We start from the raw sequence: 23,384 nt of genomic DNA on the forward strand, positions 1-23,384 counted from the left end.
ATAAAATACAAAGCAAAATGCAGTTCTTAAAGAAAACAATGATTTTTTCATTCCAAAATCAGCTTTGCAGAGCAGAGCACCACATCTAACGATTTTGTGCTGTACCGTTGGATCTACCAATCATCCTAAAACAGCTTAACCCATAAAAGGGAACCTGAGCACATTTACAGGATCCCAGCTGTGGTCGTTGTATCGTGTAACGGAGACCTGTCTTCCCAGCAGAATCTGTCCTTAACTGTGTAACTATATAGTTTGCTGAGGGTAACCATTTAGTTAGCCTCAGATGAATGCAAATGGCTGAGAATTTAGTGTGTGTCTGTGTGTTCAGCTAATTCGAAGACTTGGAGGTTTCCCAGGAGGAAATGCAGGGAACCTCTCTGAAGAGGGCAAAGCCTTTCCCATAGCCCAGTCTACAGACCTGCTTGACTTTGCGGTTCTTCAGCACTTTCCTGGTGGTGTGGCCCCCAGTCTGGCCTTCAGTCTATATGCAGATTCCCATCTTAGCCATTTCCAAATATCATGGTGTCCCCAGTGGCACTCATCACAGTTATATTCTGGAAAACTCAGATGTGTGCATGTGTGTATTTCTAGCGCTAATAGATGTTTTGACCATTTTCGGCAACATAAGGATATAATTGTTGCCCTGTCTACTTCTTGTCTATGTTTTCTCTCTCTCCTCAGTCTGGTTCCTCCCTTCAGTTGCAGGACAGATGGGTCCCTATGGGACTCTCATAATTAATTCAACCTTGGTGTCTGACCCATCATTTATATATGTGTGGTCTCTGTGGCAGCACACTCTGTGCCTTTCAAAGTATCCTTTATGAAATGCTTCCACAAAAAAAGGAGCTTTAGACGGTCATTAGATAGCAACATTTGTTTGGTGCCCTTTCCAAAAAGAACATACAATCTCTGTTTTTAAGGACTGCCAAAATGGTTCAGTTTAGCCTTGCTAGTATCATTTAATGCTAATTTGGAGGCTTTTGAAAGGTGAGTAGAAGGAAACTAATGTAGATGATTTTAGGAAAGCTGACTTACTAAATCTCAGAGGAGCAAAGTCGTCCCAGCAGTAAGTAGGTGTAACACTAATGAGTTAAGAATTATACCCATTAACATTAGAATTGATTTTTTTCTGTTCACTCTCATTTTGTGTGTCAGATAAAAATGGAATAAGAACCTTGTAAAGCTGACAATAATGTAAGCTCTAAGAGGTGTTCAGCTAATTTCTGTTGAAAAGCTTTATTTTCAATGCATTTTCAAATTTTGCAATTACATTGTTTTAAGACTTCCATTCCTGCACCTCCCATAGTTCCTAAAAAGCTTGTCCTACTTGTTTTCCTCTTGCATAGAATATTGTAGAATATTCCAAGATACTTTTTGGTATCAGATTTCTATGTGAATGGAGTACAAAATAAGGTTCCCATACTTAACGTTCAAATTAAAACATGCGGAATTTTTGTTGTAGGCTAAAAGAGGGGCCTCAGTAAGAACCTATACACCTACGACTACTTTCACATCAATCCGTGAATAAAACTTATTGATTTAAAGTACTGTTACACACCTTCAAATAACTGTGATGTCAGTCAGGAAAACTAAGAGTATTAGCAGTCAGAAGGGAAAAGATTAAACATACAATATATAATAATAAATAATTATATATATGTATATTATATACATATTCTTTTTAATCTGTGGCTTATCTTTTCTGCAAAACAGCTCAATTTCTTATTTTCCCTTTTGTTTATATAAAAAAAAAAGAACCTTTTGCTCTTTGATTTAATTTCCTATGTAAAATGTAAATTAGCCTGACTTTGGGAAAAAAAATTTCTTTTTCTTGAAATTTTGAGTGATTTCTTTTAAGTTTTCTGCTCATTTCTATCATCCTTCATGAAGTAAAAGTTCATGCATATTCTATAAGACTTTCCTCCATCTGCAAGATACAAAACTGAGCTGCATTGTCACCTTTTGACTTAAATGCCAGGTTTTCCCTACATTAGATTAGCTGAGCTCCTCAGCTCTGTAGACCTTTTTTAATCACTCACTCCCCTCAGGCTACGTCTGGACAAGTCAACGCAGATTTACTTGCTGGTCTCTGCATCCAGGAGCACGTTCCTCCATAGCTCATCTCGGGCAGGCGCCACAGAGGGGAAGCCTGCACACAGAGATAGGTGGGAGTGCTGTCACCTTTGAGTCATCCTCCATCCCAGACAGTCATGAGACCTGTGGTGAGCCGCGGTGAGAGCCAGCATGTAAATTTAGACATAGCTGTAGGTTGTGAAAATTTGCCTTTTGGGAATTAACAGTTTTAGTTACAGGCCTTCTCTTGCTTGTCCTCCTGCCTACTTTCACACTCATGAACTCATAATTAAGTTATTTGGATTTATATGTTATGACCAATTTTTCTGTTAATCAAAACCACATCCAAATTGTTATCACCTCTTACTGTTTCAGGGACTGTTGAACCAGAAATTGGCCAGCTGTCACATTCAGGAATATTTTCCCCACCCGCATGAGTAACATCTGAATTTCCTAGGTTTTATTTTGTAAAAATAACTCTCTAGGATTATTTTTAGAAGGCTTCCAGCCCAGCCAATTTAAGCGCACAACCTTGGCAAATAAATCCATTTCATGAGTCTTTCAAAAACATATATATCGTTTTCCTCTTTGTATGGGGCATTTTTGAAGTGCTGCCTCCTAGGTGCCAAAAATTGAAGTGCAAGTTAGGTACCTAAGTAAGATTGACTGACTTTTGCTGTTGATCTGATAAGACATTGATCTCTAGGCATAGTCCACTCAAGGATTTCAGCACTTCCCCTGCAAAATGCTGTTTGTCATCTTTCCCCGTACAAACTGACTGGGGACTCGTCTGCTGCATTTCACATGGCCTGCCTCTTCCCCATGCTGTCAGCACACAGCACAACCATCAGCCCTTCCCTTTACCTGCAACTTTCGTGAGCTATGCTTGTGCTTGATTGAATACATGTTTTCTGCTTCTGGATGCAATTCTGTCTCGTTTCTGTTATTTCTACACTGAGTTTTGGTTTCTGCCTCAAAGTTCATGTTCTCCTGTTATGATACCAGAGTTACTTTTGTTACAAGACAAATACTAGTGATGATGTCCCCAACTTCCATGGACAAAGAGAACAAAACGTCTTCACAAACTGTTGCGTCTTGCTTGATATTTTCCTTCCTTTTAGTGTTTTCTTTCTCTTTACTGTCTTTTCATCGTTTTTCCACTCTCTCTTTTAAACCTGTAAATTTTCAGCTGGATGATAAGAGACATCTGCCAATGTGCAGTCCTGATGGTCAGTCACACTGAGAAGCAGCAGCAGCCACAGAACAACATTTCTGCCCCCAGTAGTACTTTTGAACTGGGAAATACTCTTCCAAATCCGTTGTGAGACCTTGCAGGTCTCTAGGTATGGTTCATCTGACCAATGGCAGATAGATCTCTACATTTGAGCTAGTTGTCTGGACTCCCCCTTACCATCAAGAGGGACAACCAGGTGTTCATAGGGAGAGAAATGGGCATTGCTGCTTAATGGAGACATCTAACACATGTCCGATGAGCCTGCTTGTAGAAGAGCCTGTTTCTCTTCATTGATTAGGAGGGGAAGCAGGGCTGGTAGCACCAGCCTAAGAAAGGAGGAACTGCTCCTTGTCTTCTGTGGTTGTTTGGGATGTGAGTCTGTGTTCTGCATGGTGTGAAAGGGAAAAGCCCACAATGCTCATTACACATAAAACCTGCCATTTCACCAGCAAAGAGTATGTGTGTTCAAGTCAGTTCTTTGATGCTATAGGCAATATTTATCAATTTCCAAAAGTACCTGTCTGTCATACACCTATCAGTGTTTGTTCTGATTTTTCTAGGGAACCTTAAAACAGCCGTGTCTTTCGGAAGTAACAAGGTGCCCTGAATGAATAACCTTTTGGCACATGTACAGCAAATCTTGAGGAGGCTTAAGTGCACTCTTTACTACCCACTACTTTCTTATTCTGCTCCTGGGATAGCTGAGGCCTGACACAGGTGTCAAGGAAGTCTCTTTGACAAAAAAGATGTTCATGTGGTCCTGAAGTGTTTCAAGTGGGAAAATATGTCAAGCAAAGCATCAGTCCCTTTGGCCTTGTATATACTCAGAAGGGCCAACTAAATAGATAGCACATTATTTAAGGTTAGCTTTTACTTGTGCAATTGACAACAAATGTTTTGGACTTCCCAGCGTTGCTCAGCAACCTCATAGCACACCACCGTTGGAGTGAAATATTTCTGCAAACGTGCAGGTTTCTGAAGGCTAGAAATTAGCATTCCCCATTGAGTGTACCCACTATCCCAGGGCCCTGGGGTGGGTCTAGAGCACATCATCGGTAATGCGCTCTCTCTAGAGGAGGCACAAGAACAGGGCTTTTGTCTTTTCCATGCGTTGATCACCTCTGATAGCTTCTAAAATTTACTTCAGCATTGCTGAATTCCTGGGATCTCTTTCCTTTTGTAAAGAAAGTATCTTTCAGTCTCACTTACCTAGAGCTAATGCATGAATGTATATTAAGAAGCTATATGTCAACAGATACACGATTTGTCTAGCAGTTAATTAAAAAAAAAAAAAATCCTAGAGGATGTCATTATTTCTCACACAGGCTTTCTTCATTTTGCTTCCTAGTGTCCTTGTTAGTCCCTGTTGCACATCTTAATTAACTTCTTTCTTGGGGAGTGTTCCTAGTGCCCTAAAACTCTCAGAGTGGAGATCTTCAATCCAAATGTAGCCACAGAGGAAGGGTGCGAGGGTTTTGGGAGAAATCCCTGGCAAACCGGTAGGCTTCTCTGCCCCTTTGCTGGTGGCCACAGCCCTCTGAGCAAAGTGAAAAATGTTTCCATGTGTCAGCTGCAGCACTGGTGCTGGGAGTGCCAAAGAAAAGTGGGTCCAGTATTAAAATCACAGCCTGTGAGAGGATCCAGAAGAGATGGGGACACACATTGTCCTTTGCTGTGCCTGTGATGGGTAAGATGATCTCCATCAGAGGAACAGTTGATGCCAGTGACACCATAAACGATTTACCAGGGGGTGCCTGTTAGAGGCTCCTATGATCTCTACTTTCAGAAGATAGTATGTTACATAAATATTATTCTACCAAGCTGAAGAGTTACAAAATATGGTTGAGCTTGACCCTTTAAGCTTTCAAAGAGGAGTAGTTTCAATAATAATAGTTTTGTGATGGGATGAAGCTATGAATTGTTTTTAACTCTTTCCTTACTTCTTATTGTGGCAGATCCTGGAATGGTCAAACTGTCTTTATTCTAGGCACAGAGAGACCCAGGAGTGCATGTGTGAGCTGACTGCATGCTTCAAACAACAAAAATAACATGTGAAGTTGATTTTTAACCTAAAAATGTCATTACCTATGCCAAAACCAGATGTTTGAGTTAAGTCTCAAATCCTCTAACATTCTCTTAGGTGTTAGAGCTGAACATTGAGCAAACCAAGTTCAGAAGACTAGAGGAGGAATTAGTACAAGCAAATTAGAAACAAAAATCAGAAACAGGGCGAGATAGTTGGAATTAATTTGAAGATCTCCATCTCTTTCAGATTTCCTCTAGAACACACAGGATTCTTAAAGTCTCACCCCTTTATGTTTAGGCTATCCTGTAGAAGAAATTACATAGGAGTCCTTGTTTTTGCTTACTTTGTTCCTTTACAAAGTAGACCAGCCATTGCTTATTTTATGTTCTGCTGCACTATTTTTGGCTGCGATACTGGCGTTATTTTAATCTGATGAAAACAAAGGCTGCTGCCAAAGGGATTGTCCTGCTTTTGCTTTGTCTGTGACAACACTTTCCTTCTGCCTCCCTTATTCTGGGACTAGCAGACATGTGGCTCTGTGCTGAGATGGATCAGGAAACTCACCCTGTTGAAAGCTACTCATTTAAGTTATTGTCAGTTCTTTACTTTCCAGTCATATCTGTTCCATTATCCCATTTACTGCATAGCCACATGAACATCCATGCTTATACAGGTCAGAGAGTGGGAAGATGGGAAAGGAGGACATATGTTATCTCACAGTCATTGTAGGAAAACATGACCAGAGCAGCAGTCCTCACCCACAGACACTCTGCAGGTGATGCTGCTGTTGAACTGCGCTCTAAGCCATCACACCAAAATGGTGAGGTGAGGAATGAGGGGCTTTGTGCAAGCAACCTCCTGTACCACCCTGTTATTCCTCAATTTAACTAATTATTTTATTGTTATAATTTTATGACAAAGCAGCACTAGATACTCTGTAAACAAGGTTAATAATGTTAGCCTAGTTTAAGTAAGGCTGGAGGGAGTGTCCTGCTCTAAATCTGACTTTGAAATCTTCCAATCTGTTTAGACACCATTGAATCAAATTGACAAGAAATTTCCATATTAGAAATCTTTCCATAATAGAATTTTTCCATAACAGACTTTTTCTGGAAACCTTGGGACAAAGCAGGAGAGGCGCCAGAGCATTCAGGCAGTGGTGGATCCTTGCTGAAGATATTCTCATTTTACCCTGTGGCTAAGGGGAGGGCACTGAGGGAAGAGGCAGCTCTGCCTTGTGTTACTGTTTCTTGAGAAAAAAGCAACCCTGCGGAAGGAAGGAGAGCACTCCCTGCCTGCCTTGCTGTTGGTGGGGAAAATAAAAGTAAAGCTCAGTGGCATGTTTCTTGATGGTAATCTCCTTGATCCCTTTTCTCTGACTTGCTTCTACCTCAGCAACAGAGTAAGGAATTTACAAGCATGTCTTCCTCTTGTATCCTTTTTCTTTTCTTTCCCTAGCCCAAGAGGAAAGACTGTGTGTCTTCCCTTTGAGGGCAGAAATAATGGCTTCAACATCTTCTCTGCTTGCTCCAGTCCAGTGCTTAGAGAGGCTTGCCTGTTCCCAGCCAAAGCCTTTTACTTCCATAGGTGCATTACTGAGGAGAGAGAAATGTGGTTGAACTGATCTGGTGGTGCCTGTTTTCCTCTCCCTCAATATATGAATTATTGGGGTAGAAGCAGGGCTATAGAGATGATTGATACCCCATTCCTGGCAGTCTCCCAGGCCATGACAAGGTCTGGGAATTCTTGGTACTGGCATTGAGCTTCTCTGACCCACAGCAGCTGGGTAGCTGTCACAGTTTAACCCTGTCCAGTTACTGCTGGGGGCCATGGTCTGTCTTAAGCACAAGGTTTTGTCCTATGGGGGTCCCTGAGGGCACAAAATCACTCCTGAGAGCTGAGTTTAAGGTTGTAGCAAATTGCTCCACACCACTCCAGTAACACCTATGTCTGCTTGGCATAGAGCAAATCTCACTCAAGACATACCTGAGGTTTCAGTGCAGTACAGTCAGTTAAGTGTGCTACTGTTCTGGTTCGGTCACTGGTTAAAGAGGGATCAATGTACTTTCATGGCAAGTAATAAAGACGTTGCCAATAGGAATCACATTCTCATGCCTGTCTCCATTCTTCCATGTGTCTGGCAGTTCTACCTAGTCTTTGGCCAACCTGATTGCTGAGCATTCACAAAGATAAAACTCTTATCATCTCATATCCCGATTATGGCTAAATCCTTTCTGCATCCTTAGCAAATGCAGACCTGGCCTCATTCATGACCGTCCAGGATGCTCATCTGCTGCCACTTCTTTCTTTCTCTCTGAGGCCCTTTTCTGTCCTGTAGTGCCCATACAACTTGCCCTTGCTTGCAAATCTTTGATTACTCGTTACTCTACCTATTGTCTTTTATTTACTACTGAAAGATCAACCCTGTCTTTGATCAGCCCTCAATGCCAATCACTGTGTCAGGTTTTTCAAATTCTCATTTTCCTCCATAGTGCTCTGTTCTTCACTGTTGTGATGAATGCTTCAAAAACATCCAGATATCTGTATCAGAATTGCTCCTCCAGACTCCTCTTTAAAATTGTTCTTGGCTGTGATGCCTACAGAAGATTTATGGTCTGCAAAATTCTCTGTCCATCTTGCTGATAAGACTGTCTTATTGTATATTTTGTCTATATCTATATATTGTCTTTCGTCCTCATCTTAAATTGTACTTTCTTTGGCCCAAGAGCTGTCTTGCCACTCTGTGTTTACATAATGCTTCTCACAATGGATTTCTGATCCGTGGTGGGAGTTCTTCAGTATTTAGTGGCAAAAATAATAGAAGTATTATTAACAATTGTCTCTGTGTGACTGCATTGCATGATGTGGTCACAATTTGCAGAAATTCGGTTTCCTCACGACAACTTGCCTCTCTGCCTACAGAATGTAGGTGCAACCCAGGGCAGTTCATTTTCAGAAAAGAATGTGTTAGGAAAATATTTGAGCTTGAGTAATTCCACAAACAGGAAAGAAAGAAAGAAAAAAAAAAACACCCAGTGTTCTGCACTTTCAGAAGGATATCCTACTGTGTAGATTTCTTGCTAGCCCATTAATTTTGCCATCTTAGAACTCAAACAGCATGGCCTAGAGCAGTGGTTTTCCAAATTCCTTCCAGTTGTAGCATACTAACATAAACAGCATTTGCATATGGATGTCATAAAAGTGACTAATGCCGGCAATCATCATACTTTATTGCAGTAATGTGACACATGTGCCTGAGCATCCTAAAAAATCTGCTCAAAGCTCATTGGTGCTGAAGAAATGGCACACCTCTTATCTAGCCGTGACACCCGTGGCAGAGCAGGCTTTGACAGAAACCAGAGCATGAATCCAGCTTTAGATAAGTGTACAAGAGAGAAGGGTACTAGCTGCTTCACCGCATGACTCAACAGTGAGGGTACGTGTCCTTTACCCTAAACCAAAAATCAAGCTCAGGAAGTTGAACAAATAGCATTTTCTAGTTTAATAGCCAGAAAGTTCAGTGAACTCCTTGACTGCAGCTGTTGGCAAGTCAGTGGAGAGACAACTGACTCTGACCTCGGCCTTGTACCCAATCATATTTTAACATCTCAGATTCTCCAAAGAAGGCTGCAAATGGTTCCTCTAGGAGACGGGCAGTCAGTTGTGCGGTGAGTGCGAGGCTGAATGCTGCCATTTTCAGTCAAGAATTTGCAGTGTCAAGGGAATTCATCACAGCTCAGCCCTGTCAGATTTTTCTTGCACAAGATGAGGGGGGAGGGTTGTGAACCCAATTACATCATCATATAGCACAGAAAACACATTTTCATATCTTACAGACTGTCTTTCGGAGCTTTCAGTTACTGGTCAGGCTTCCTACACAAGAGACGTGTATGATTATGCCATGTGCAAACAGCCACTGCTTCCTAATACCATCCCAATCTGTTGTCCACCTTTTAACAAATACGACAGAAGCATAAGGGTCTCCAAGGTAAAACAACCTCATGTAAAAATTGTTTTAAAATAACTGGTCACTGCATAGAGTGAAAAAGGATGCAAAGTGGTGCTCCCACTGGGGGAGAAGAGAGCTGTGCTGTTGTACCAGGCATCAGCACATCTGTGTGGGAAGGAGGCACTTTTAAATGTGCGGGTAATTTCAAGCAGTTTACACCATAATAGCCACAGGATAGGGCAACTACAAGATGCAAACTCAGGCTGGCAAGCTATGTCTCTTCCAGAACAACTCCTTTTTTTTCCTCTATGTGCATAGGTAAGAAGGCTGATCGCCTTGTCACATAGACAATCTGTGTATCCTGGTGTGCTGCTGCCCATCTCAAACACGTGTAGTTCATCTCCCATGTCAGAGAAACATCTCAGAACTGTCCCTCTTGGGAGCCATCAGGTGCTTGGGTGAAACTGCAGCACATCATGTCCTGACTCATGTTTTCACCCAGACCAGCAAATAGTGAACCCAAAGCCTGGATACAGCTCTCCAGTGATGCAGCAGCTGTTGTGTCTGGTAGCTGACATCCTTCAGTGTTGTCTGCTCCCAGTGAAACACGCAGTGTGACCCCGGAACTGGTGCTGCAACTCTCCACCACAACGAGTAACCCTGCTTTGTAGCCAGCTGTAGCAGGAGCTCCACGCACGCAGTATCTAACTATACAATCCCATGGGACTTTATTCTATTGCAAATACCCTGTACCACATCCAGCAATCATTCTCTGTCTTGTATTTGGGAAACAGGAGCCAAAAGACTATGTAGTAAAAAATATCTCTTTCCTAAATATAGTACACCCAGGGCAAATGCTGTTTATCACAACCCTTTAGTGCTAATGTCTTCTTGAAGTTTGTATACCTTGGTTCCTTTTACAAGCAATCGAACCAAAACATTTTCTTGGCATTTGCTTTCATTCCTCATTTCACTTCTTTATCAGAGATAGAGAGAGCAGTATATTTATTTGTGTGAGATTCCCCACAGGTAATCTTCAGTTGCAGCACATAAAATTTAATTTTCCCCAATTGCACAAGATTTCTTATTCTACACAAAGTTGTAAATCACTGCAACAAGACTCCTTGCTTGCTCAGTGTAGGCAAAGCCTTGCAGTACTTGAAAAATTACTATGGCTTTCCCCTGTGCTCCTTGGGCTGCAATTCCAAGAGCTTCCAAGAACTTCACAGATTTATCCAGCTTCACGCTTTCTGCAGATAACATTGATGATGTGAGGTGCGTGTAGACCTTTTTCTCATTGTTCACCAGACCACTTTTGGTATCAAATTCAGGAAGGACTTCAGCAAATATATATATTTTGCTTCTTTCATCCCTATCCTTTATCACATTAAGTTGGAAGCAAGTGTTTTCCTTAACAAAAAGACACAGTATTGTTTCTTCCTTCACACAACCCTGAACATTACAAAACCAGTATTTTCAAGAACAGTATTTCCAGGAACAAATTTCAGAGAATGAGCAAAAGGACATGTTGTCATATCTGGTAGCATGTGTGCACAGTGCAGCTATCAAGAAGACAAGGGTCCGTGCAACAACAGGAGCACAGTATTGCCTGGTCCACGATCCTATTTATAATTACGTGGGGTCATGCAACATAATTTGGAAGCCATTTGCTTTAAGAGTCCCAGGCTTGATGTGGGCACTGACTCTGAGGAGATCCTCTGCCATTGTTGGTGGTATTTGACTTGTCAGTTTTCAATTATTTCAAAATTGTGTGGGTATTGTTGATCACCCAAGTATACAGTAGCACCAGGAACCTTGTGGAACATTAAGGAAGGAGATAGAAAGCTGCCAGAAAATTCTGAAAACCTGAAAACCTTGTCTCTTCTTGAGGCATGTGGGCTCTGCAGATACTGCAGACCTCTAGATCACTTGCGATCTGCACAGCTCTGCTCCAGGAACTGCAGTATCTTTCCTAGCCCATGCTGAAGTTTTGAGGTCCAACTGGCTTAAAGTGAAAGTTTCTGCAGGTGAAGGCATTTCTGGGTTTCAGCACAAAGCTGCTTCCTTTCCTTGCAGTAACTGGCAGCAGCAGTAGAGGGTTCATACAGCTGCTGGTTGTCAGTGAGGCATGAGGACTACATCTGAACTGCTGCTACTGAAAGCCTCCTGAGTCCATCTTGGTCTCCTGTCCAGGCTGCTGCCCAGCATAAGGCTGCTCACACTTCTTCTGCCAGCACCAGCATCTTCTGTCATTGTGCAGGTGGGTACCTGGACCCAGGAAAACAAAGGTTTTCCATTTAACAAGAACAAGACTGAAGGAGGCTCAGCACAGCCAGAAAAGTGGTGGCTTTCTACTAGGAAAGTGGCAGTGTTGTTTCAGGTCTCCTATGGCTGTTCTTCCACACAGGGACTTTGAGGTAGGAGCCCAGTACCCAGGTGAACTCCCAAACCACCATAACTAAGAAACATAATCTGAGAAACAGTTTCCTAATGGACGTCTTGTCAAAACCAACATGTTCCTTGGGAAGTACTTAAGTTCCAATGAGTTTCAGTTTTTGATGAAAAAATAGTTTGTCAGTAAATTCCTCACAATCTCCAACAGGGACTTTTTTCATACTGAAATTGGTGCCAGATGGGCACCAGTCCTTCCACCGTTGAAGGCAGCTGGAGTTTTGCCACTGACTTCAAAGGAATTAGGATCAAGCCCATGAATTCATGACTGCACTTTTTATTTAGCTTTCTGAATAATTTATAAGTAAAAATAGGCTGGATTCTCCCACTCTTTCTGATGTTGAGTAAAAGCTGTATTTGGTTACATTTCTTGCTTTCAAAGGAGCTTTGGTGCAGTCATGAGCATTTCATTATGAAAAAGGGTGTCCATAGAGGACAGATAGGGAGAAAAGAGAAGAAAATCCTTAGGCACACTGAAGACACAACACATCTGAAATTCAGGGATGACAGAACTGAGTAAGGTAGTCCTCATACTTGGACCTGAAGGCTAGATAGCTAGAGTTGTTTCAGGGAGTGGAGAGGGATGCAGAAAGCATACTTCTTTTTGATGAGTTCACCTATTTTTAATGCCATTGCATTTAGTTTTACTTCTTTCTTCTCAGTGATTTGGACATTAGTTTCCATAAGGTTACTTACTGTGCTTTGCTCCTGAGCAGACTTTGCAGCAGACTGCACATTTTTCTAGGATTCACCAAGCCATGTGTTTCTTCTCCATCACTGTGAACCATTTTCCATCTTAAAGCTGTTTGGAAAAAAGGGAAAGAAAAAAAAATTCCTAGTTCACCACCCAAGGCTTAGTGTTTACTTCTGCTGCACGCATCATTTATTTTCATTCTGCAAGATCATGATGACACACTCGTCCAAGCACATGCTGTTCTAATATGCTACATTCCTTCAGCCTCTCAGTGTGTTAGAAGTGACATTTCTGCTAAATGAGAAAGATCTTGTAAGACAGGGAAATAGATTGCTAAGTACTGCTGCCTTTCAGGGAACTGTGTTGTAGACAAAGATGGTTGGCTTGCTTTTTCTGGACTATACATAATTGTGTATATATATGACTCTTATTAAGAAGGCTATCTGCTGTATGGTTTTAGGGACCTCTTTCCTTGAGGACATGCTAACTTATTTAGCAGGCTTTTGGAAAAGAGAGTGAGTCGTATGCCTCAGCCTATAGCTGGAGGAACAGGACACCTGAAGTTTGAGATGTGTCCTAGCACAGTATTTCTGCAGCTATCGCTCCACGTGAATGTGTTCAAGAAAGTGCATGTACTATGCTTCTTTTATTTTCTGGGTGCATGGCATAACTCTGCTGTCAATCACAGTGTGGGGTGTCAGAAATCTATCTTCCATGATGGATAAACCACTTGCAGAAAGTCTGTTCCACATTTGCCTGTCCCTCCCTGGCAATTAATTAGAAAAGGCAATAGTGGATTGTTAGAGATTAATGCAAAAATATTGAATAATGCTTTGCTTTAGCTATAATATTTTCTCTTAAACTGTGCCTTACTAATGATTTTTCATTAGAAGATGGTGCCTAAATGAATAATTGAGATAGGATTTTGTAGCATCTATTCAGTGAATTTAAACTGTCCATCGAGAACTTAGGAGGCTCTCCCTAAATATTTTTAAATCTGAGTTTACAAAACATGTAAAATATGAGAAATATAGATGCATTCAATATGACTTTGTTGAAGAGCCTTTGGCACAAGTTTGTCAGCTGGTATCCCATTAGGAAGCCCTTGGAACTGCTGTGTGTCCACTGTACAAACTTACATAATGAACATGTAAAGGATTAAGCAAAGTGTTACGTACTTACTCCTACACCCATTTGAGACAAAGGCTGTTTTGCTACTTGGCTACAGTAGAAGAAGGGTTGTATCCTGCATTTGCCAGTAGGAATAGCAGTAAGGAAAAGCTGGTTTAGCTTTCTGAAACACTGCTTTTTGGGGAGGAAAGTGCTTTCACAGATGCAGTCCTCTCAGGGACCTAACAGAGACAGGAGACTCTTGTATAGTTATGCCCTTACTTACTTAATAACCTCGCTGTGCTTCAGAACATAAATTATAATACTAGCAAAACTAATTTAATGAGGGCATAAGAACTTAATATTTCCTGAAAGTAACTACTCTGAAGTGAAAACTCAGTAATAAATTCAGACTGTTTATTTTAATCACAAAATCAGCTATGGAACTCCAAGTTGCCAAAGTTTCTGCAAGGCATAAAATAGGGATGTGCATGATCTCCTCAATATTTATGAACCGTGAAGTATAAAAATTAGCAGTCCCTAGGTGAAAATATTTTCAGTCTTTCAGAGGGACATTGTGAAGAAGTTTTATTCATAATTTTAATTTTCCTTTCTGCTCTGCTCAGTGGTTCCTTTCAAAACCTTGAACATTATATTTTTTCTTACCAATTTGTTCTTTTTCACTAGGTATACATTGATTTGTGGGGTTTTGTAACTTTTCACTTTTAAAAGTGGCCTGAAATAACATATTTCTGATCTTATACCTGTATTTGAACAGCACCGTTTTTTAGCTAATACTTTCCATAAAGACGTAAAAAAAGCTTACATAGCAAATGAAGCATTGTTTTCCTGAAAGTCTTAAAGAACTACATTTTCTCATCCAAACTGACTCCAAATACTTAAGCATGTAATACTGAGAATTTAAGCAATCATTCCTCATTCAGAAAAGAATGGCATTTTAGTCCCATTAGTGACACTTTGGTCTGCATAGTATCAAGTACGTGCTGAAGTATGTTGCTAAACCAGAAACAGAGCAAGGTCCTCTCTTTGGTAGGTCAGGTATCAGTCAGAAACAAGTCCCTTAACCCAGACCTAAATGACTAGAAAGCTAAGAGTATTCAATAGCAGAATAAGACTTACTGTTCTCTGTCTTACAGAAGACAGCACTGCCAGTGAACTACAACAGCCTAGGAGCTGCTTGTGGTGACCACTGTGTATCAAGGTGTCCCTTGGAGGTCTAAACCAGGCTAGAACAATTTTGCCAATACCATGGATTAGTAAACATACTGGTGTGTTTGTCAAGGGAGATGCAGTAAAGATTAATTATTTAAATCTGACTTAAATTTCCCATGCTTCTATCTTGTTCCATAATAATAGCAGTAAGTTCCACAGTAATAATTTGTTATTTGGACTAAAACTAGAATCAGTTATGACCCACACTACACGAGAAATAGCTTTTCCTCACTCCATATCAGCTGGTGTATGTAAGTAGGTGCATAATGCTGCCCACTGAAACTATAGTTCATTAAATCACATTGGCGTATAAAGGGCATATTTAGTCCCATGTGGGAATAGTCAGTGCAGATGACAGTTTCTCTCCTGTATCCCTTCATTCGACAGAGAAATATGTAGAAACTGTTTACAGGTAGTCCCTTTTAAACTCACATACATCAGGAACTGGGGTGTGTGTATATGTGTGAGTGTGTGCAAGCCTGTGCAACAAGAGACAGAGGGAGAGAGAAAGTCACCATAATGTATTCTGCAGAAAAATGAAGTTTACCTAGAGACTAATAAAAAGATAATTTTGGCAGCATAGAAGTCCTGAGTGAAGTAGCTTAATGTTTGTATCTTTGTTGCCCATATGGTAAAGTCTCAAGTAGAATATCTAAAATAGTTGTATCTAAAAGCCAGAAGAAGAAAAAAACCTCTCCTTTAGTTCATATTGCATGGGCTGTCTGGCTGGAGGCCAGAGTCATGACAGCTTGCATTGTGGCAGGGAGAGCAGTGTGGCTCGCTGATCAAGGTCAGCAAATTTTTAATGAATGGAGCTTGATTACTGCTCCCTTTGTGGGAGAAGGTTGTTTGGAGGTGAACAAGGCTCTGTGCACAGAGGTATTCCACACACACCCTCCTTCATTCTCAAAACCAGACGAGCTGGAGGTTTCTCCAGTACAGTTTCTCACAGCTGGGGAAACAGGCACAGTAGCTCTGTGAACTGAGGCTGGGGCATCCTTATCTCAGTGTGCAGCACCCACAGTCAATAGTCACTGAGACCCTGGGAACAATTTTACTGTACTGTTTCATCTCATCTCTTGCACAGTAGGGTCCCTCAGCTATCATAAGGTTTGCCCTCACAAGGTTTTGTGTTCCCGGACCCAGGATTGCAGGGCTACTGGGAATGCTTGACTGGTTTGGCATTCAAATCCAAGTCTTATCCCTCTAAGTCATATATCGAGTTTTCTAGGACATCCCCTTGTTACAGAATGGATTTGGGGTAAAATCGGTCCTGCTGCAGTCTCAAAGACATTTTGTGATTTGGGATTAGCACGACAAGAATTTCAAATGTAGGTTCTTTCCAGAGGAGGGGTCAAAAATGGGCGAGAAAGTCGAGTTCCTGTATTAGGGGTTGGCATAAGAGCTACAGCCTTCCAGAAATGTCAAATTCCTGAGAATGCCTGTGGGTCAGAACTTTCCAGTAAGCTTCTCCTCTGGAAGCAGATCTGCCTGAAGACCAGATGACAGACACCAGAAAGCAATGCTTGTTTACATACTCAGAGTTTAAAATAAGAAATTTGCAATCACATTTATGTTTAAAAAAGGCTTTCTGAAAGTTCTTTGTGAAGAGACAACACCATTTGCTTTTACAAAGTAGTAAGCAGAACCTTTTCTTTGGTATTCATAGCCTATTTGGGGTGTACTTTCCAGCATCTGTGAGCAAAGATGTTTAAAAACAGTTCTCTACAAAAATAAAGTTGTAAAACTATAAAGCATTTTTTATCTTGGCAGACCAAAAGAAGTTTTTTCCCAGTAAATTTTTTCAGGAAGACTCTGACATTCCCAAAAGTTCATTATCTTGACTGTTTTGGGAAGGGGTTTTCTTTTTGCCTTTAGTCTTCTATTGATATTGAGAATTATTTTGTTTGTATCAATACGGGGCTATTTTTTATCACTCCATGCATAGATACTAGCTGTCTTATTGACCTTTTTAACTAGGTTTGGCTTTGAATAAAAAAAGTAATGGATTTTCTTGTTTTAAAAAGAACAGCTTCAGTGTTAATTTGGATTCCAGCCAGTGGGATTTATAATCTATTTCTTACAAGAGGATTAGAGTTTTGATATTAAGAGCTGAAGCGCTTCATTGTCTATATGGAGCATTGTTGTAAAATCAGGAAGTTCTAAACTATTTTTTTTTAACTCTGTATTTTCCTGTGTCAAAGAGTTAAAATATATTCTTTTCCTGCTTGCTGTTGATGAGGAAGGTATTTCCTCACCCTTTGCCGTAGAAAAGAATCATGCATATTTGATGTCTTTCTCCTTTTCTCCTTAATATTTCAAATAATTCAGCTAGACTATCTCCATCAATTGGGTGAATGGAGCTGTAACACCTACTTAACGGAGGGGAGCCATCTGGTTTCCTTGCAACTTGGAGCCTGCTGGCAAATGTTAGGTTGTACCAATTTAGAGCATGATGAAGTGGGAAATAATGGACATTCTTGAAGAATCTGAAATGGGATCAGCTGTTATTGGTAAAAATTGGCAGGTGCAGTGCACTATGCTGGCTGTAAGCATGGTCTCAAGTTGGAGAGTGCAGCTGGGAAAATGGCCTGCTAATTGAATGGTTGCAGGACTCCCAGCAGCTCTGACAGTAGTGCAGCATCATTAATTGGAGGCTCTTCGTTGACTTGGTGGAAGCTGTCACAGAATGAAGAATCCTGCTAGTTAATGTTTACTTTCTCGGTGTTAGTGTGTTTATTGCCTGTTACTCAGAATGAGTACTCGTGGAAGGGCTCAGAAGTGCTTTCAAATTTAGGACTGGCATAAGGCTGGCAACCTCTATTTCTTATTTATATTTACAGCATGGTGACAGCGGTTGGGAGTCATAAAAGTTACTCAATTATACATTTGTTTAACTGCACCATTCTGTTGTTATCTTTCCCATCCCTCTCTTTTTCCCGTTTATTTTCAGTTGTATTAGGTTTCTAAATTGGCTTGTCTTGGAGCAGCAACTATGGGGGGTTTTTTATTTAGAGCCTGAGAAGACCTTGTCTTCGACTGAGGTTCTTGGATGCTGCTGTAATTCATACAGTGGTTATAGAAACAAAAATAGGCTGGTTTTGGTCCAGAATAGTATTACATGCACCTCTGGTTTATGTGGGTCTTAGAATAGCTGTGTATGCAAAAGCACGTATGTGTTATCAGTGGCTTCCTTTTTCATATGTTGTTTTTATTCATTAAATGCAAACATATTGCAGTTCATCCTAGTTTAATATAAAGGTCTGTTGGTGAAATGTGGCATTTTCCCTCAGCTGTTAGCACCCCTCAAGGGAAGATCTATTGGCAATGAGTGCTGTGCAGAAAGCACTGCTGACTTCAGAGTGCACTTCATATATCATCAGTGACTATAGCACCCCTATGCGCCTAAAAACTCTCCAGCTACGTAAGGTAGCTTTCCTGTGTGAGTTATGGTGGCTAGGAGTCAAGAGTCTTCAATGACAGGGTTGTCCCACCCAGCTTGCCTTTCGGATTTATAGGCACAAGGTTATCTGTGAGTGTGAACTGAAGGAGGAACAGTGGGATGAAAAATGGTCTGAATGTTCTGGTGCTCTGCTGTCTCCATGGGCTGTAGACCAAGTTTTAAACCCTTTGGAGGACTGATGAGACCCGTTTTTCAAGGTGGACCCTGAGAAATTCTTCCGGTGGCCATCTTGCTCTTCCCCAGTCGAGGTGATCCAGCTGGAAAAAATGCCTTCAGTTTGCATCTGCCTTTGGATAACCTGTGTCCATTGAGAGGCAGGAGATGAAACCAGAAGGTTTTGGAAGCTGTACCTCTGGATCAAAATCCTGCATGGCAAACATCAAGCACAGGCCTATGATGGACCTGGGAATAGTGAGACATTGTTGAAGAGGCTCCTGTCTCCTTCCCCTGGCTCTGCTTCTGCAGCCTGGGACAAGCTATTTTGGGGAATGCTTTTTTTCTAAATACCGCAGCTTGATGTGCACCTACTGGTGGTGCATGGTTCTAACCTAACTCTCCTGGATGCTTATACTGCCTCTCTTTTTATTTTCCTGGCATTAAGAAGTGGATGGAAGTAACTCACCCAGCCTCAGAAAATTAAGTAAATTGGGCACCACCCTGGAGCTGGACAGTAACGCTTGGCTTGGGGCAGGTTTGGGGAAACAAAATGTGCTGGTGTGCCTCCCGGGGACCTGCCTGGCTGACTGAGAGATGGCGGACAGATGATGAACCCAGACTGGTTTTAGGACCTGTCCCAAGCATGCCCTTTGCCAGGGCAGATCATCCCTGCCGCAAGGCCTGCAGGCGTGGAGGCATGCACGGCACCCCAGATCCCACTCTGCCCCAAGGGTTAGCCACCATATTTCAGTGATCTCCTTGCTGGCCCCACATCTGGGACTGGGGTAGGCCACCAGGAAAGGAATGTGGTGCTTTGGGGAGGACACCCCAGGCAGGTCCAGCAGGTGCCATAAGCAAGCTGTGATGGGCTGTTAATGTCCCTCCTTCTTTTCTTTTTTTAATCTTTTATCTTTCCCTTTTTCTCCACACACAGCTGAATGAATCTGCCAAGCAGCTCATCGAGATGGACAAGACCTGCTCAGCTGCTGCCTCCGGCTGCGACATGCCGCTGCCGACAGAGACGGCGGCAGTGGCAGCATCAGCAGCGGTGGGTCTGGCACCGTGCTCCACGCTGGCTGGTGCTGGGGCAGCAGGGGCAGCCCAGCGGCAGGCAGAAGGCAAGAAGAACGCCAAGAAGCGCCACTCCTTCACCGCCCTCAGCATGACGCACAAGTCCTCCCAGGCTGCCAGCAACAGGCACTCCATGGAGATCAGTGCTCCCGTCCTCATCAGCTCCAGCGACCCGCGGGCAGCTGCCAGGATCGGGGACCTGACTCACCTCTCCTCCAGTGCCCCAGCCCAGGTAAGGCAGGGGTGGAGGTGGGTTTTGGGCTCCCTTGGTGGATGGCACATCATTGCCTCACCTCTTTCGAAATGCCTGATCCTTGCACGAAGCAGTTGCACAGTGCTGTCATCCCAGTGTGATGGTACTTGGCATATGTTGTTCCCGTTCCTGCATTAATCAGTGGGCAGGTGTGAGAAGCTGGAGGATAAAGCCAAATTTGATTCACAATAACACAACACATTTTTAAAAAGTAATCATACAATTTGTTCAAAGTAATGTGGCTTATGTTGCATCACTTTCTGTTGTAGAAAGGAATAATTTTGAGGGATCCTGTTACCCTGAATGTATCTGTTACCCTGTAGGGTAGCAATGTTGGTATGAAATTCACACACTGGGGATAAAAAAGATTTTTGGAGTAATTATTTCCCTACAGATCACTGGAGGATGAGCAAGTGTGCCGTACTGTCACAAGTGATGTTACCCAGCGAGTAGCTGCTGTGCAGAAACACTTCAGGAGGTTTCAAACCATCAGACATGCTGAGGGTGCAGTCCCCCATTCTTCTCCCTCTCAAAGGAGGGGGCAGAGGAGCAACCTTCTGTACATCCCCAGAGGTCCCAGAAGGAGCTTCTGAAAGTCTGCTTCTTGGGGTCTGAAAGAAACAGGAGGCAAACACACCAGGGACACACTGCAACCCCTTGAAAACAATTGCTGTTTCTGTGGCTAAAGGAATCCAAGTGGTGACTTTCAGTCTGAAGGCACAGAAGAGAATGGAGGATAATAGTCCCAAATGTCTTCTGCCTCAGCCTTCCTGATCAGTCATCTACGCACTTGGTGTGCAGATTAGCAGCAACGGGTTCCCTCTACAGACCAGCTCCTCGTGGTATCCACTGCTTGCTAGCACCGAGATAACCTAATTGTGGCAGGGTCTTCCTACCCCTTTTTTCCTCTACTGAAAAAAACAACCCTGCCCTTTACCTCTCCCTGGCCATTCATTTCTGCTCCTCGCACCCGTATCGGGACAAGTGTGGATTGCTTCCAGCCCCTGCAGTGTCCCAGTGCAGGAGGTGATCCATGTTACAGCCTCTGCCTGCACTGATATGTGTATAGACAGCTGGGAGAAGGCAGCACGGGAAGAGGGACAAGCAGCAAACTGCAGGGACTGCCTTGGGCAGGAATGCCTGTTTATTGCAGTGCTGGTGAGTCTCCCCTGTGGGACTGGTGTGGTGCCCCAGACTGTGGGGTCACTCTCGACAACTGTACTGTACTGACACCCATGACATGAGCCCCCAGACCCCTGCAGCACAAGTCTGCAAGGACACTGAGGAAGGCAGGGTGCCTGCACGCATGCCGATGTGTGCCACAGGGCCAGCTGAAATGGCAGGCTGAGGGGACGCTGCCACGGTGGAGCAGCACCCTCTGATCCCGCTTCAGCTCCTCACCTTCCTCCACTGCCCATCCACATATAGGAGACAAGAGTGGCAGCTCGGTCCAACTGTAATTCAGCTCATTTTCTTCCACATGCCTTTTCCAGGCAGGGTGTCTGTGCCGTAAGGTGTTCCACTTCCTTTCAACCCTCAGCAGGAGGATGAAGATGAGGATACGGCCCCCACACAAAGCAGTGCGTGTGCCAAGATATACTGGGACATCTGTGAAGCAGCACAAGCATTAAACATGAGTGAGGGTCCCAAGCTTGTCAAGTAAATGACACCCAGGTTTTTGGCACTCAGAGTGACACATTTGGACTTTACAGAGTGACAGACTGTGGCTTTTCTGTTCTTGTGCTAGTCAAGGGAAAAACCATGTACACCCTTTGCTAGACTCATGTGGAGATTCATTCTAAGCTAGTAAACCACAAAAATTAGACCATGAGACAGGAAGTGCCTTGACTATTGTCCCCCATTTTAGCACAACTGGTGTGCAAAACTCCAGTCATTTCAGACTGTTGTGGCATTTGGGCACAAGTGGTAGTGGACAAGGAGGGCTCCATGTTCTCTGTAACAAGTTGTGGTTATCAAAACAGATAGTGGATGGGAAGACATCTAGTTGGTGTCATGATCGGAAGCACAGCTAGGGCTAGGGTATAATGAAGCCATTCCAGTGTGCCCATGGTGGGAACAGGTCTGGGAAGTGGTTCTTCTGCCTCAGGGCATAGAGCAGGGTTGCAGACAAGGGAGCTGAGCACATGTCACCTTCATTGCTGGCCAAAACTGGCTTAGCCAAAATCCAGGAAGGGGAAAAAGAATCTTGGTGGTTCAGATCAACCTTACCGAAAAGAGGTTTCCCTCTGTCAAAATTGTTATTGCAGCCCAGAGACCCAGTCACCCCAAGCATGGCATCTGCATAAATGAATACATATCTCTGCTTTTGGGGGCCTTACTATTTGCTTTCTGGTTTGAGGGATTTAAACATTTTCTTCTGCAAACTTTGCTAGGAATGTGGATATGTTGGGGAAAAAAAAGTGTGGAGCTGATGTTCTCACTATATTCTCTTTACTGTCAGAGCAGCCTTCAGAAAAATGCCTTGCTGTTTTAAGAGTAGCAATAAAATCACACAAGCTACCAACATGAATTCACGTGCTTTCAGCCTTCTTAGTTATGCCTACAAAGAGTCCAGAATTTGTCTCTTACAAAATGTACATTAAACTTGTGCAGCTATATTTATATTTCTATTAATCCCAAAATAATAGAGGTTACCTTTTAATTAAAAATGTCAGAAATTCAGTTCCTTCTCTGCCATCTGCTAAGACCTGACACGGTTCTGAAGCAATGATGCTGCAGCCTTAGACAGAAAATCAGTTCAGCATTTTTCTTTTATTCACGTGGCTGAATGCCAGCTAAAGTAGAATAAACAAAGGGCCCCTGAGCTCTTACATCAAGACATTCAGGGCAGCGGGAATCTTGTCTTTGGATCGTTTTGTTCTAAAAAGCGTTTGCCAATTTTAAGGCAAATGTCCTCTGTGTCTTGTTAGGGGTTTGACATCTTGACAACCTGTAAACTGACTCTACTGCTGCATTGGAAGAGCTCAGGGGCATTGCCGAGAGCACGGGCAGGTTGGTAGGGAAGATGTGCGTGTAGCTGCCGAACTTACTGGTGAGCTCTGCCACAGGAATATGTCTCACTTTTTCTTTCCTTGCTTGAATAGGAACCTCTCTGCCCCGCGAGTCATCGTAATAGCCCTGGAGTGGTTCTCTGTGTAACCATCTCAAGCCCTAGCTAGTTTGCAGCAGCAAAGTCAGCCAAAGCGTATTTCTTATAGGGGAAACAACAAATTTACAGTTTAAGTGCTGACTATCTAGCAAATTTATGCCTTTTCTTTCACCATTAGAATCCAAATTTGGTTTATTGTGCCTTTATATCATGTCCTTGATATTTCCAGGCACTTCAACATTGTTTATTTAACAGATCTATTCATAAAAAGAAAGAAAGGAATTTTTTTCAGTTCAGTAAGTATGAGCTTCTTTGGTACATGTCAGAATTAGTATTTAGTTTGCAGGGGGTTTCTACTTTTTAAAAAGTTTGACACAGTTTTCATATCACCTGTCCTTTGAACAAGCAGAATTCAGTTACAGGAGTTCTTGAACAGCATCCAGTCCCCTACCTCAGGCAACCGCCTGGTGCCCAGTGAAACAGTCTTCTTAAAACAAGCATCCATTTTCCTTGTAGACCTGAGATGCCTGCATCTGGGACACCTGTTTTTTCTCTGCTGACA

At 42.6% G+C, this 23,384-nt stretch overlaps 1 protein-coding gene across 2 annotated transcripts in view; it reads left to right on the forward strand.

Moving 5' to 3' along the window:
* SH3RF3 (SH3 domain containing ring finger 3) overlaps positions 1-23,384 on the forward strand; it is a 254,495-nt gene that overhangs the window by 171,221 nt on the left and 59,890 nt on the right. For both annotated transcript variants that reach the window (XM_074909548.1, XM_074909556.1), the window contains one exon: positions 19,324-19,692. In XM_074909548.1, coding sequence (XP_074765649.1) covers positions 19,324-19,692 — 369 coding nt within the window. The remainder of the gene's footprint in view (positions 1-19,323; positions 19,693-23,384) is intronic.

The sequence above is a fragment of the Athene noctua genome, chromosome 1, assembly GCF_965140245.1.
Source record: "Athene noctua chromosome 1, bAthNoc1.hap1.1, whole genome shotgun sequence".
Taxonomy (NCBI): domain Eukaryota; kingdom Metazoa; phylum Chordata; class Aves; order Strigiformes; family Strigidae; genus Athene; species Athene noctua.